Raw genomic sequence first — 13,881 nt, forward strand, 5'->3', positions numbered from 1 at the left:
CGTATCTGAGGAAGGATGTTCTTGCTATAGAGGAAGTGCAGCAAAGGTTTACCAAGTTCTTTCCAGGGTTAGCAGAAATGACCGTAAGAGAAGAGATTGAGTCAGTTAGGATTGTATTTACTAGAGTTTGGAAGAATGAAGGGTATTCATAGAAATATATAAAATTTGCGCAGGACTAGACAGGTTTGATGCAGGAAAATGTTCCCAAAGATGGGGGAGTCAAGAACCAGGGGTTATAGTTTAAAGGTAAGGGATAAACCTTTTAGGACTGAGTTGAGGAGAAATTTCTTCCCTCAGAGAGTGGTGAGCCTGCGAAATTCATGATTGCAGAAGGATCTTGAGGCTAAAACATTATGTAGCGAAAGGAATCAAGAAGTTGGGACGGAGTGGGCAGGCGAGATTAGAGTCTTGAGCTTGATCAGCCATGATCTTATTGAACAGCAGAGCAGGCATGAATGGTCAAATGGCTGTTCCAACCTTCTATGTTTCAAATGAAGAGGTAGATAGATTTGTGTCAGGCAAATAAATCAAATGTTGTCAGGGCTGAGTGGGAATATAGAACTCAAAACACAAACAGATGAGCCATGGTCTTATGGAATGACTCAAGCACTTATACTGGCAAATAAAGAAATACTGAAATATGTGCATACAAGATGATCTAAATGGCCTTGTACTGCAGCATAACATGTCTGTGATACAATGATGGGGCCTCTCTAGTACTCACCCAGATGACAGAAAGTTGGACTGCCAGTTCATGGGGCCGCTTGTCTCTGAGTGAATTGTCCTTTGGATGCCAAGAACTTGCCTTTCCTCTTTCCCGATCTTCATTGTTCTATGTCCGAGATTCATCTGTTAAAGGAAAGATTGTTACAGGACAAGGAAAAATCAAATATCCAGAAGCTGCTGCAATCAGTGATCCATGAGATTATTTGCCAATTCCAGACAAAGGTACAATTCAACAAAAGAAAGCATGTAAAATCTTATACTTACAGCTGCTTTTCAAAACCCCAAGGGGGTTCTGAAGCTCTGCATATTAGCAATTGCTCCACTGCAAGTGGACATAGCAAGCTCCCATAAACAGCAATGGATCTGAAGATGCACTTATCAATTTAATGTTGGTTGAGACCAGGAAATGTATGCCTGCTGTTGTTGAATACTGCCTGATTCTCCTCCATCTGATTGTTTTACCAGCTCCTCTACATAAGGGCACTTTCAGCACTCAGAAGATACTGCATTGCAATTGTCAGTTCACACGTTGTATTCAAACTGTTGAAGTGTAGTTAATAACTCAGGGGTCAAGAGTGCTAATTTTTGACACATTGTACAATCACAGAAAAACTGAGGTAGATAATTGGACCCATTACACCTGGACTGGCTCTTTGGTAGGTCAAACAAATTAGGAGCAGGAATGGGTCATTCAGCCCTTTATCTGAGTCACAGAATCATAGAATCGTACAGTTCAGAACAGGCCCTTTAGCCTGTATTGCCAAAAGTACACTATTCCTACACTTGTCCCACCTTCCAGCATCTGACCTGTTCTCTTGAATGTTATGACATTTCAAGTGTTCTTCCAAGTACTTTTTAAAGATTGTGAGGTTTCCTATCTTAACTACCTCCCCAGGCAATACTTTCCAGACATCCACCATCCTCTGGCTGAATCTCATTTTCCTCAAATTCCCTCTAAACCACCTGCCTTTCATGTTGAAAGTGTGCTCCTGTGTTCATGACCCTTCAACTAAGGGGAAGAGCTGCTTTCTACTTATCCTGTCCATGCCCCTCAAAATCTTATATACCTCTATCTGGTCTCCCCTCAATCATCCCTGCTCCAAAGAAATCAACCTGAGCTTATCTAGCCTCTGTTCACAGCTGAAATATTCCATCCCAGGCAGCATCCCGTGAATCTCCCCTGCACCCACTCCAGTGCAATCACATCTTTCCTATACTGCAGCACCATAGCTTTAGATTGAGGGGCGATCGATATAGGGCAGATGTCAGAGGTAGTTTCTTTACTCTGAGAGTAGTAGGGGCGTGGAACACACTGCCTGCAACAGTAGTAGACTTGCCAAACTTACGGGCATTTAAATGGTCATTGGATAGATGGAGGGACAAGTATGGAATAGTGTAGGTTAGATGGGCTTCCGATTGGTTTCACAGTGCTCCACAACATCGAGGGCTAATGGGCCTGTACTGCGCTGTAATGCTCTTTGTTCTATTGAGCAAGTTCATGGCTGATCTGATTATTCCACATTCACTCCTGTCCCCTTGCCTATCAAGAATCAATCCATTCTGCCTTCAAAATATTCAAAGACTCTGCTTCCATCACACTTAACTAGAAATCCCCAAGACTCATAACCCTCTGTGAAAAAAAACAATTTCATCTTCTCTCTTTCTTAGATGGGAAACCTCTTATTTTGGAATAGTGATTCCCACTGTCTAATTAGTCCCACTCTCTTGCTGCTTCTAACCAAATAACTACAGACACAGATATGACTTTTATAGGAGATCATTGTAAAATCAAAAATCATCTTTTTCTTATTTTTTTTATGAATTCCACCTTTGTCCACCTTTCCCTGACAATTACAAACCCAGTTATGGAAGGGGGTTTGTTTACAAAAACTCAAAGCCACATTAGCTTTGGCGTGAGCTATTAAAATTGTTGATAGCCCACACTGTGCTCCACCCTCACTCTGCTGGTTAAAGGACCCCAGACATGGGACTTACATAAGTAGAAGTAGAAAGCTTCATGTCACTGTCAAAAGAGAGGAAGACCATGTTGTCGGAGAATTTGCTTCTTTGGGCCAGAATCCGTAAAAGAGCCAGATTACTGGCCTCTGACACAAATCCATGCATTTCTTCCGGTTTGAAGGTCAAGGTCTCGGTTGTCACAATCTGGTTAAATACAGATTAAAAGTCAAGAATCTTTAACATGGAATTACATAACATCAAAATACATTGAGGAGAAAGTGAGGACTGCAGATGCTGGAGATCAGAGTCAAAAAGTGGCGCTGGAAAAGCAGGGCCAGTCAGGCAGCATCACAGAAGCAGGAGAGTCAATGTTTCGGGCATAAGCCCTTCCTAATGTGCTTTCCCAGTGCCACACTTTTTGAATCAAAGTACATTGAGCCTATAGCATATATACAGACTAACTCCAATCCATCTTTAGCTCTCCCCATCAACATATTCCTTACTCCCACATGCTTTTAGCTGATGTTCCTTTAAATGCATGTCTACTTGCCTCAACTGTTTTTTTGTGGGGGAGTGAGTTCCAAATTTTCGTCAGTCTCTGGCTACAGATGTCTCACTTGAAATTTCTTATTAGATTAAGTAAAGACCACCTTACCCTTCTCGCCCATAGCCGTGGACCACCTGCAAGAGAGAATATCTTCTATACATCGACTCTTTCGGAATTGTAAACATCTCCATTAGGTGATGCTTCAGTCTTCTCTCAGGAGCTCCAACCTCTTCAGCCTTTACTGATTAGCACATTATCTCATATCTTGAGAGTATTAAGCAAGGAATTTGTTTATGTGATAAACTGTCACATTGACAGGGTGTGGTGTGGAAGTCCTGTGAGTCAGTGCTTTCTTCAGAATGTTACAGAGACCTTACCGTCTCAACTCCAGTACCTAGTCAATTAGCCAGTCTAATATGCTCCCAACATCTGTGACTGTGGAGGGTGGAATCTTTATTTTGAAATTAATTTCCAGGCCCATGGAAGGAGTACAATGTAGGTTTACAAGAATGAGTAAAGTAGCATAGGGTAACTTTTTATTTGTCATTTCTACCACATACAACTGACACAGTAAAAATGAGACAGTGTTCCTCCAGGACCAAGGGTGCTACATGGACAGCACAAACTATACGATCATACACAGCATAAAGTGCATAAGAATAGGTATGTGAGTAATAAAAGGATGACTAGGGTAGGAATAGGGCCAGAGCTGAAAAGTGTGTTGCTGGAAAAGCGCAGCGAGTCAGGTAGCATCCAAGGAGCAGCAGAATCGACATTTCAGGCATAAGCCCTTCTTCAAAACCGTTGATTCTCTTGCTCCTTGGATGCTGCCTGACCTGCTGCGCTTTTCCAGCAACATATTTTTCAGCTCAGATCTCCAGCATCTGCAGTCCTCACTTTCTCCTAGGAATAGGGCCAGTCAAAGACAGAAGTGGAAAGTTGTGTGTGGACCCTGTGGAGATCGGAGAGGTGTTAAACGAATATTTCTCATTGGTTTTCACTCAGAAAAAGGAAATTATTGTAGAGGAGAAGAATGAGATACGGGATATTAGACTAAAAGGATCAAAGTTAGTAAGGAAGAGGTGTTATAAATTTTAGAAGGAGTGAAAGTAGACAAGTCCCCTGGGCTGGATGGGATTTATCTGATTATCCTCTGGAAAGCTAGGCAGGAGATAGCAGAGCCTTTGGCCTTGATCTTTGAGTCGTCATTGTCTACAGGTTTAGTGCCAGAGGACTGGAGGATTGCAAATGTTGTGCCCTTGTTCAAGAAGGGCAGTAGAGATGACCCAGGTAATTATAGACCAGTGAGCCTTATGTCTGTTGTAGGAAAAGTTTTGGAAAGGATTATAAGTGATAGGATTTATAATCATCTAGCAAGCAACAATTTGATTGCAGATAGTCAACATGGTTTTGTCAAGGGCAGGTGATGTCTCACAAATCTCATTGAGTTTTTTGAGAAGGTGACCAATCATGTAGATGAGGGTAGGGCAGTTGACATGGTATACATGGGCTTCACTTAAGCCTTTGATAAGGTTCCACATGGTAGGCTGTTGGAGAAAATGCAGAGGCGTAGGATTGAGGGTGATTTAGCAGTTTGGATTAGAAACTGGCTTTCTGTAAGAAGGCAGCGAGTGGTGGTTGATGGAAAATATTCAGCCTGGTGTCCAGTTACTAGTGGTGTGCCACAAGGGTCTGTTTTGGGACCACCGCTGTTTGTCATTTTTATAAATGACTTAGACACAGGTATAGATGGATGGGTTAGTACATTTGCAGATGACACTAAAGTTGGTGGAGAGTGGACAGTGTGGAAGAATGTTGCAGGTTGCAGGGGGACTTGGATAAATTGCAGAATTGGGCTGAGAGGTGGCAAATGGAGTACAATGCAGATAAGTGTGAAGCGATTCACTTTGGGAAGAATAACAGAAGGCAGAGTACTGGGTCAATGGAAAGATTCTTAGTAGTGTGGATGTGTAGAGGGATCTTGGAGTCCATGTACATAGATCCCTGAAAGTTGCCACCCAGGCAGATAGTACTGTTAAGAAGACATACATTGTGTTAGGTTTTATTGGTAGAGGGTAAAAAGTGAGGTCTGCAGATGCTGGAGATCAGAGCTGAAAATGTGTTGCTGGTTAAAGCACAGCAGGTCAGGCAGCATCCAAGGAACAGGAAATTCGACATTTCGGGCCAGAGCCCTTCATCAGGAATGAGGAGAGGGTGCCAGGCAGGCTAAGATAAAAGGTAGGGAGGAGGGACTTGGCGGTGGGGCGATGGAGATGTGATAGGTGGAAGGAGGTCAAGGTGAGGGTGATAGGCCGGAGTGGGGTGGGGGCGGAGAGGTCAGGAAGAGGATTGCAGGTTAGGAGGGCGGTGCTGAGTTCAAGTGAAAAGTTCCGGAGCCATAATGTCATGCTGCAACTATACAAAACGATAGTGTGGCTGCACTAGTGTGGTCACCCCATTACAGGAAGAATGTGGAAGCATTGGAAAAGGTGCAGAGGAGATTTACCAGGTTGTTACCTGGTCTGAAGTGAAGGTCTTATGAGGAAAGGCTGAGAGATTTGGGTCTCTTCTCATTGGAGAGAAGAAGGCTAAGAGGAGATTTGATAGAGACATACACAATGATCAGAGGATTAGATAGGGTAGACAGTGAAAGTCTTTTCCTTAGGATGATGATGTCAGCTTGTACGAGGGGACATAGCCGGAAATTGAGGGGTGATAGATTTAAGACAGACATCAGAGGCAGGTTTTTACTCAGAGTGGTAAGGGTGTGGAATGCCCTGCCTGCCAATGTAGTTAACTCAGCCACATTAGGGAGATTTAAACAGTCCTTGAATAAGCACATGGATGATCTTGGGATAATGTAGGGGGATGGCCTTAGATTAGTTCACAGGCCGGTGCAACATCGAGGGCCGAACGGCCTGTTCTGCGCTGTTTTATTCTATGTTCTATGTTCTAAGTGCAAAACACACAAGTTATAGTGTAATAGAAGAATGATAAATAAGACATTTTTTCTAGCAGCAATTCGAAGTCTTGCAAAGAATTTCAGATGGGAAAGAGTCGATCATACTGTGTTAAAGAGCCTGATGGTTTGGGGGAGGAAATTGTTGCACAGTCTGACCGTAACAGACTGAGTGCTCTGGTATCTTCTGCCAGATAGCGGGAGGGAGAAGCGTTTGAGTGAGGGGTGTGCGGGGTCTTCCACAATATTCTTCCCCTTTAGGATGCAGTGTGTGGTGTAAATGTCTGTAATGGAGGGAAGAAAGACCCCAATGATCCTCTCAGCTGTCCTCACTATCCGTTGTAGGGTCTTACGATCTGAGACGGTGCAATTCCCGAACCAGGAGTAATGCAGCAGCTCAGGGCACTCTCACTGAACCCTCTGTAGGATGTGGGGAGGATGGAGGTGGGTGGGAGGTGGGCTTTCCTCAGCCTGTGCTGAAAATAGAGATGCTGCTGGGCTTTCTTGGCAATGGAACTGGTATTGAGGGTCCTGGTGAGATTCTCTGCCAGGTGTACGGCAACAAATTTGGTGCTCTTCACGATCTCCACGTCCATGTCCAGCCGAGAGTGGTCAATCCATGCCCTCCTAAAGTCAACAACTATCTCTTTCATCTTATCCATGTTCAGAGACAGATTGTTGGCTCTGCACCAGTCCATTACCAGGACTTCAAGAGTTAGGTTTTGAGGAGAGATTATACAATTATGGCTTGCTTTCTCTAGAATTTAGAAAGTTAAAGGGTGATCTAATTGAAGTCTTCAAGATATAAACAGTAAAAGACAAAAGATTTCCACACATGGTCGTGTGTTCTGTGGGTGCTTGTATAGCTGATGAGTCTGAACCTACAGCTGCATCTCTGACCACACATTTGGCAGGAGTTTCTGGAAATTGGAACAGGTGCTTGAGCCTTGGAATCACTGGCATTCCTTTCTTCAATTCCTTTTTTGTCCTTCCTCTTGCCATTGGGTGCTCTCAGAGAATTGTGTCCCTTCGTAAAGGAGCTTGCTCCTGAATATTGACATCTACGTTGCATTTCTTTAGTCAGAAGTCACATGACACCAGATTATAGTCCAACAGGTTTATTTGAAATCACAAGTTTTCAGAGCACTGCCCCTTCATCAGTCAGCTACCTGATGAAGGAGCAGCGCTCCAAAAGCTGGTACTTCCAGATAAACCTGTTGGACGATAATCTGGTGTTGTGTGATTTTTAACTTGGATGATCACAACCTTGACCCTGGTGCTTCAAGAACATTGATGTTAGGTCACCTGTCCTTCAGGCTATTAACATCAGCTGATTAATATCAGCTGGGATTAGAACAGCACCAGTAACAGAAATGTTTAGCACTCAACATCTCTTAACCATCTTCATGTTATTTTCATCAAGTTTTGAGTGAAGCCTGAGACCTAATGGTGCAAGGGAACAGACAACAGCTACCTTAAGGGTAATTGGGTGAGAATTGGTTGCATAAATATGGAGTGTAGTAATCTGTGGGGTGTGAGTTTTATGTAGTGTGATTAACTGAAAGTGTGGACTTGGACTCTTTAAATACAGTTTTCTCATTGCCCATTTGTTTACTGAAAATAATGCATAATGGAATTCTGAAACAAAAACAGAAATTGCTGGAAAATCTCAGCAAGCATCTCTGGAGAGAAATCAGAGTTAATGTTTTGGGTACAGTGACCCTTCTTCCGAACTAAGAATGAAACTGCTGGATTGTTATAAAAACCCATTTGGTTTATTCATATTCCCAGTCTACCCATTGTGAGCAGCAAATGCAGTAGACTACCACTCACTTCACTGCTCAAAATGTGGTCTCCTCTACATTGGAGAAACGAAACGGAGACTGAGTGACCACTTCGCAGAACATCTATATTCTACCCGCAAAAATGACTCTGAGCTTCCAGTCGCTTGCCACTTCAACACCCCAGCCTGTTCCCTGGCCAGCGTCTCCGTCTCAGGCTTGTTGCAGTGCTCCAGTGAAGCTGTGCAGAAGCTGGAAGAACAACTCTTTATTGTCGGACTTGAGGACCCTGCAGCCTTCTGGATTTAATATCGATTTCATTAAATTTAGGGTCTGAACTCTCCTAAGCTCTCGCCTCAATTCCCAAACACCAGGACCTTTTAAAATGGCAACAGGATAGGCAGAAAGGCAGAAGGAAGCAATGTAGAGGCCAGAGCAAAAGTTAGAAAAGAAAACGTAAAACTGAGTGACAGAATCATATGCAAAAGACAGGGAGACGGCTAGATTCTAAAGGGACAATGAGTATAAGGGTACTTTATCTGAATGTCTGTAGTATTTGAAACAAGGTTGATGTGTTGTGCAAATCAGTACAAAGGAGTATGATTTATGGTTGTAAGGTGGTGATGACATATCCAAGGGTATAAGGTAATTAAGAAGGACAGGCAGGAGAGGAAGGGAGGTGGGGTTGCACTCTTAATTAAGGATGAGATTAAGGCGATAGGGACAGATGATATAGGATCTGAGGAGCAAAATGTTGAATCCATTTGGGTGGAAATCAGAAATAGTAAAGCGAAGAATTCACTGGTGGGGCTAGACTTTAGGCCACAATGCCGAAATATTTGACACATGTAAGAATGGAACGGCAGTAGTCATAGGAGACCTTAACACGCACATTGATTGGCTGAATCAAGTCGGTAGAGGCAGTTCTTAAAGAGGAGTTCACTGAACTCATCCATGATAACTTTGTTGAACAGCGTGTTACCTAACCGACAAGGGATTGTGCAATCTTATCTGATCCTGTGTAATGAGACAGGTAAAACTAATGGTCTCATAGTTAAGAATCCTCATGGAAAAGGTGATCACAGTATAATCGAATTTCAGATACAAATGGAGGTGAAATAATATAATTTAAATCCAGGGTGTTATGCTTAAACAAGGGAGACTGTAATGGGATGAGGAAGGAGTTGGCTAAATTACACTGGGGAACACAAGTTATATGGTGGAACAGTTGAGGATAAGTGGAGGACTTTCAAAGAGATTTTTCAGTGTGCAAGGAAAGTATATTCCAGTCAAAAACAAGGATAGCTAGGGTAGGAAGAGCCACCCTTGGATAACCAAGGAAATAAAGGAAGGCACCCAATTAAAAGCTCAGGCTTACAAAGTAACCAAGAGTACTGGGAAACAGGAAGATTGGGAAAACTTTAAAAAGTAGTAAAGAACAATGAAGCAAGAAATAAAGAAAGGAAAGATAGATGATGAATACAAACTAGCACAGAATATAACAACAGGTAGGAAAAGTTTTTATAAATATATGAAACAGAAAAGGCTGGCTAAAGTGGACGTAGATCCCTTGCAGGATAAGAAAGGGAATTAATATTGGGTAATGCTGAAACGGCTGCGGACTGGAATAACTATTTTATGTTAGTCTTCACAGTGGAAGATGTGTCTAACATGCCAAAGAATGATGTTAAGGAGACGATGGGAGGTGAGGACCTCAATTAAATTGTTACCATTAAAGGGGTAGTGTTGAGCAAACTTGAGGGTCGTGCAGAGGGACTTAGGAGTGTTCATACATGAATTGCTGCAAGTTGATTTGCAGGTGCAACAGGTAATCAGGAAGGCAAATGGAATATTGGCTTTCATTGCTAGAGGGATTGAATTTAAGATTAGGGATTCTGCTGCAATTGTACAAGGTGTTGGTGAGGCCACACCTGGAGTATTGTGCACAGTTTTGGTCTCCTTACTTGAGGAGGAATACACTGACTTTGCAGGTAGTGCAGAGGAGGTTCACCAGGTTGATTCCAGGAATGAGGGCGTTACCCTATGAGGAGAAGTTGAGCCACCTGGGACTGTACTTGCTAGAATTTAGAAGATTGAGAGGGGACCTTATAGAAATATATAAAATTATCAAAGGAATAGATAAGGTAGGGGGAGGCAAGTTGTTTTCATGGGGACCTGGCCTCAAGATTAGGGGAGTACTTACAGGACAGAGATGAGAAGGCACTGCTTTCCCAGAGAGTAGTGAATCTATGGAATTCTCTGCTCAAGGAAACAGTAGAGGCAGCTTCTTTAAATATATTCAAGACATAGTTGGATGGGTTTTTGCATGATAGTGGAATGAACGATTATGAGGACAATGCAGGTAGGAGGAACTGAGATGATGGATAGATCAGCATGTTCTTAACGAATGGTGGAGCAGGCTCGATGGGCAAAATGGCCTACTCCTGCTTCTATTAATATGAAACTATGATCATATAGTCTGTTATTACACACAATCCATTGTTAGCCACTAACAGTCTCCATTAACAGCTATTGACTCTCCTAGCCAGATCATTAACCAATCCTTTGTCTATCCAAATGCTTTTCTCTCTCTTTGGGCTTTATCCCCACCTATCATTTCTCCTTGTCCCATCCCAACCCTATCTTCTGCATAAAAACCCACACTTTCCTAGCTACTATCAGTTCTGAGGAAAGGTCACCGGACCCGAAATGTTAACTCTGAGTTCTCTTCACAATTGCTGCCAGACCTGCTCAGCCCGTCTGATTTACAGCATCTGCAGGTTTCTTTGGTTTTTATTTAACTCTTAACAAGCCTCTATAGTGGCTGAACAATTAAAACACCCATGAAGGTGCCTCACTAGCACCCTCCTTGACAGCAGTTGAGGAGGGGATAATAAATCCTGGCCTTGCCAGGTTTGCTCAAATCCCGTAAATAACAAAGCCACAGTGTCAAACATTCATAATTTATGAGATTAATATTTCTGTCCTTATGCCACGGTGGAATCTTTGACATTCAATGCTGGACCCTTTTATATGTGAGCACAGCTAATCCTCTCATGACTTACCTGTTTGGATGTGACTTCCCTCGTCACAACATAACCATGTGGTCCTCTTTTTATATCCGTCTTCTTCGACAGTGGTTGATCCTTCAACTGTAACCAAAAAAAAATCCCCCACCCCAAGGAATGAACAGAATACAAGTGAGACAATTGCTGTCAACAATGGTAAATCATGTACAGACCTTCTCAGGCATTTTTAATACTTTAGAGGTTATGTTTATGAGTTAAAGACTTCACAGGTCTGTAAAATTAAAAATCACAGGACACCAGGCGTATTTGTAACTAAAAGCTTTTGGAGCGCCGCTCTTTTATCAGGTAGCTAGTGAAAGATCATAGTGTCATACACTGATGCGATATATCGAACAAACTCAGATTGCTGTTAAGTCTTTCATCTTTTAGAATGGTTTGCAGGTTTTAATTCATTAAGATGTAAATCCCAGAAATTCTTCCAATCACATTCCCAAGATTACTTCGGGTTTTATTACTTCAGGTGACATCTCAGCTCAGACAATGCATTAAAGGTGTGAGGTTAGAATCTGCCATCTTGGGAATATAAGTTGAAAGAGTTATCTGTGATTTACATATAAGTGAATCGAAACCTACAACCTTTTCTAAAAGATGAAAGACTTAACAGCAATCTAGGTTTGTTCAATGTGTCGCATCAGTGTATGACACTATGATCTTTCGCTATAAATTCTGTGTCCTATGATCTTACTCCACTAGCTGCCTGATGAAGGTGCGTCACTTCGAAAGCTAGTGCTTCCAAATAAACCTGTTGGACTATAACCTGGAGTTAGGTAAAAACAATGACTGCAGATGCTGGAAACCAGATTCTGGATCAGTGGTGCTGGAAGAGCACAGCAGTTCTGGCAGCATCCAACGAGCAGCGAAATCGACGTTTCGGGCCAAAGCCCTTCATCAGGAACCTGGAGTTGTGTGATTTTTAACTTTGTCCACCCCAGACCAACACTGGCACCTCCACATCAAAGGTCTGTAAATCAGAGAGCAACATATAAACTGCAAATTTTCCCCACTGAACAGCAATTACCCTCCTGATTTACCTCAGTTTTTACAAGATATTCTTTCATGAGAAATGAGCATCTTTGTCAAGGCCAGTTTTTGTTGCCCATCCCTAATTGAATGGCCTGCTCAGTTCTTTCAGAGAAGTGTCAATCACATTGCTCTTGAATCTCCTCTGTGTTAGGACCGGGAAGGATATTTCATTTCCTAAAGAACATTAGAGAATCTGATGGATTGATCAGATAATCAATGCAAATTTTATGGTTACCATGAATGAGCCTGTCTTTCAATTCCAGTTTTATAATAGAATTTAAATTCTTCTAGCTGCCATGGTAGGATCCATCTCATTGGATTGGATCCCTGGATTACCAATGTAATGGAATTATCCTGCAAAGCCATCTCCATCATAGGATCACCAGTAATCCCAGTCCAAAGGCTGGATCACACAAAGCAATCCTGACACACTCATATGGGGAGAGTGTTGCACATTCAGATAAACTGACTTTCAGAAGACACATTAAACTGAGGATCCACTTGCCCTCTCAGGTGGATGTAAAACAACCCAGGGCCTCTATTCCAAATTAGAGCAAGGTGCTTCCCCTTGGTGTATTAAATCCTGGACTGGTAACATGGTGGCTCAGCGGTTAGCACGGCTGCCTTACAGCACCAGGGACCTGGGTTCGATTCCAGCCTCAGGAGACTGTCTGTGTGGGCTTCCTCCTACAGTCCAAAGATGTGCAGGTTAGGGTGGGTTGGCCATGCTAAATTGCTCATAGTGTTCATGGATGTGTAGTATAGGCACATTAGTCAGGGGTAAATATAAAGTAATAGGTTAGGGGAATGGGTCTGAGTGGGTTATTCTTCGGAGGATCGGTGTGGACTTGTTGGACCAAATGGCCTGTTTCCACACTGTAAGGATTCTTTCAGATCTTGAGAGTCTTGACTTAGTGGATGTGGCAAGGATGTTTCCTCTTTGGGAGTTGCTTATCAGAGAATGTATAGAACAGCAAAGGAACAAACCCTTTGGCCCACCACATCTGTGCCAATCATGATGCCATCCTAAATTAATCCCATCTGCCTTCAGATGGTGCTTTTAGATGCTGCCTGGCCTGCTGTGCTTTGACCAGCAACACATTTTCAGCTGTGATCTCCAGCATCTGCAGACCTCATTTTTTACTTTTACCTCTTTACCCTGCCTGTTCATGTGTCTGTCTAAATGCCTTTTAAACCTTACTGTAATATCTGTTTCTACTCTGGGGTTCCAGTCAAACTTCACAACAATGCCTTCACTCAGATCATTCATGTATAACGTAAATAGTTGTGGTCCCAACATGGACTCAGTGAGACTCCACTAGTCACCAACTGCCATCTTGAAAATGACCCCTTTATCCCCACTCTCTGCTTTCTGTCAGTCTGCCAATCCTCTATCCATGCCACTGCCTTGCCCCTACACCATAGGCTGTTATCTTATTTAGCAACTTCTATGCAGCACTTTGTCAAAGGGTTTCTAGAAATCCAAATAGATCCCAACTTGCTCATTACATCCTCAAAGGATTCTAACCAGATTTGTCAGTTGAAGGTTATGCGGACTAAGCCCTATTGTGCAATGCACTTCCAAGTACTCCACAATCTCATTCTTAATAATGGACTCTAAAATCTTACCAATGCCCAAGATCAGGTTAACCTGCCTCCCTCCTTTCTTAAACAGGGCTGTTATATTAGTCATTTTCCAGTCCTCTGGGACACTGCCTGACTCCAATGATTCCTGAAAGATCACCACCAAAGCCTCCACAATCTCCTCAGCTCTCTCCTTTTGAATGTTGGACTGTA

At 42.7% G+C, this 13,881-nt stretch overlaps 1 protein-coding gene across 1 annotated transcript in view; it reads right to left on the reverse strand.

Annotated features, from left to right (window-relative positions):
* catip (ciliogenesis associated TTC17 interacting protein) overlaps positions 1 to 13,881 on the reverse strand; it is an 83,183-nt gene that overhangs the window by 19,733 nt on the left and 49,569 nt on the right. Inside the window, exons 5-7 of the mRNA XM_060827724.1 lie at positions 11,038 to 11,124; positions 2,722 to 2,889; positions 725 to 849 (exon numbers count right to left, since the gene is read on the reverse strand). Coding sequence (XP_060683707.1) covers positions 725 to 849; positions 2,722 to 2,889; positions 11,038 to 11,124 — 380 coding nt within the window. The remainder of the gene's footprint in view (positions 1 to 724; positions 850 to 2,721; positions 2,890 to 11,037; positions 11,125 to 13,881) is intronic.

Source organism: Hemiscyllium ocellatum, chromosome 7 (genome assembly GCF_020745735.1).
Source record: "Hemiscyllium ocellatum isolate sHemOce1 chromosome 7, sHemOce1.pat.X.cur, whole genome shotgun sequence".
NCBI lineage: Eukaryota > Metazoa > Chordata > Chondrichthyes > Orectolobiformes > Hemiscylliidae > Hemiscyllium > Hemiscyllium ocellatum.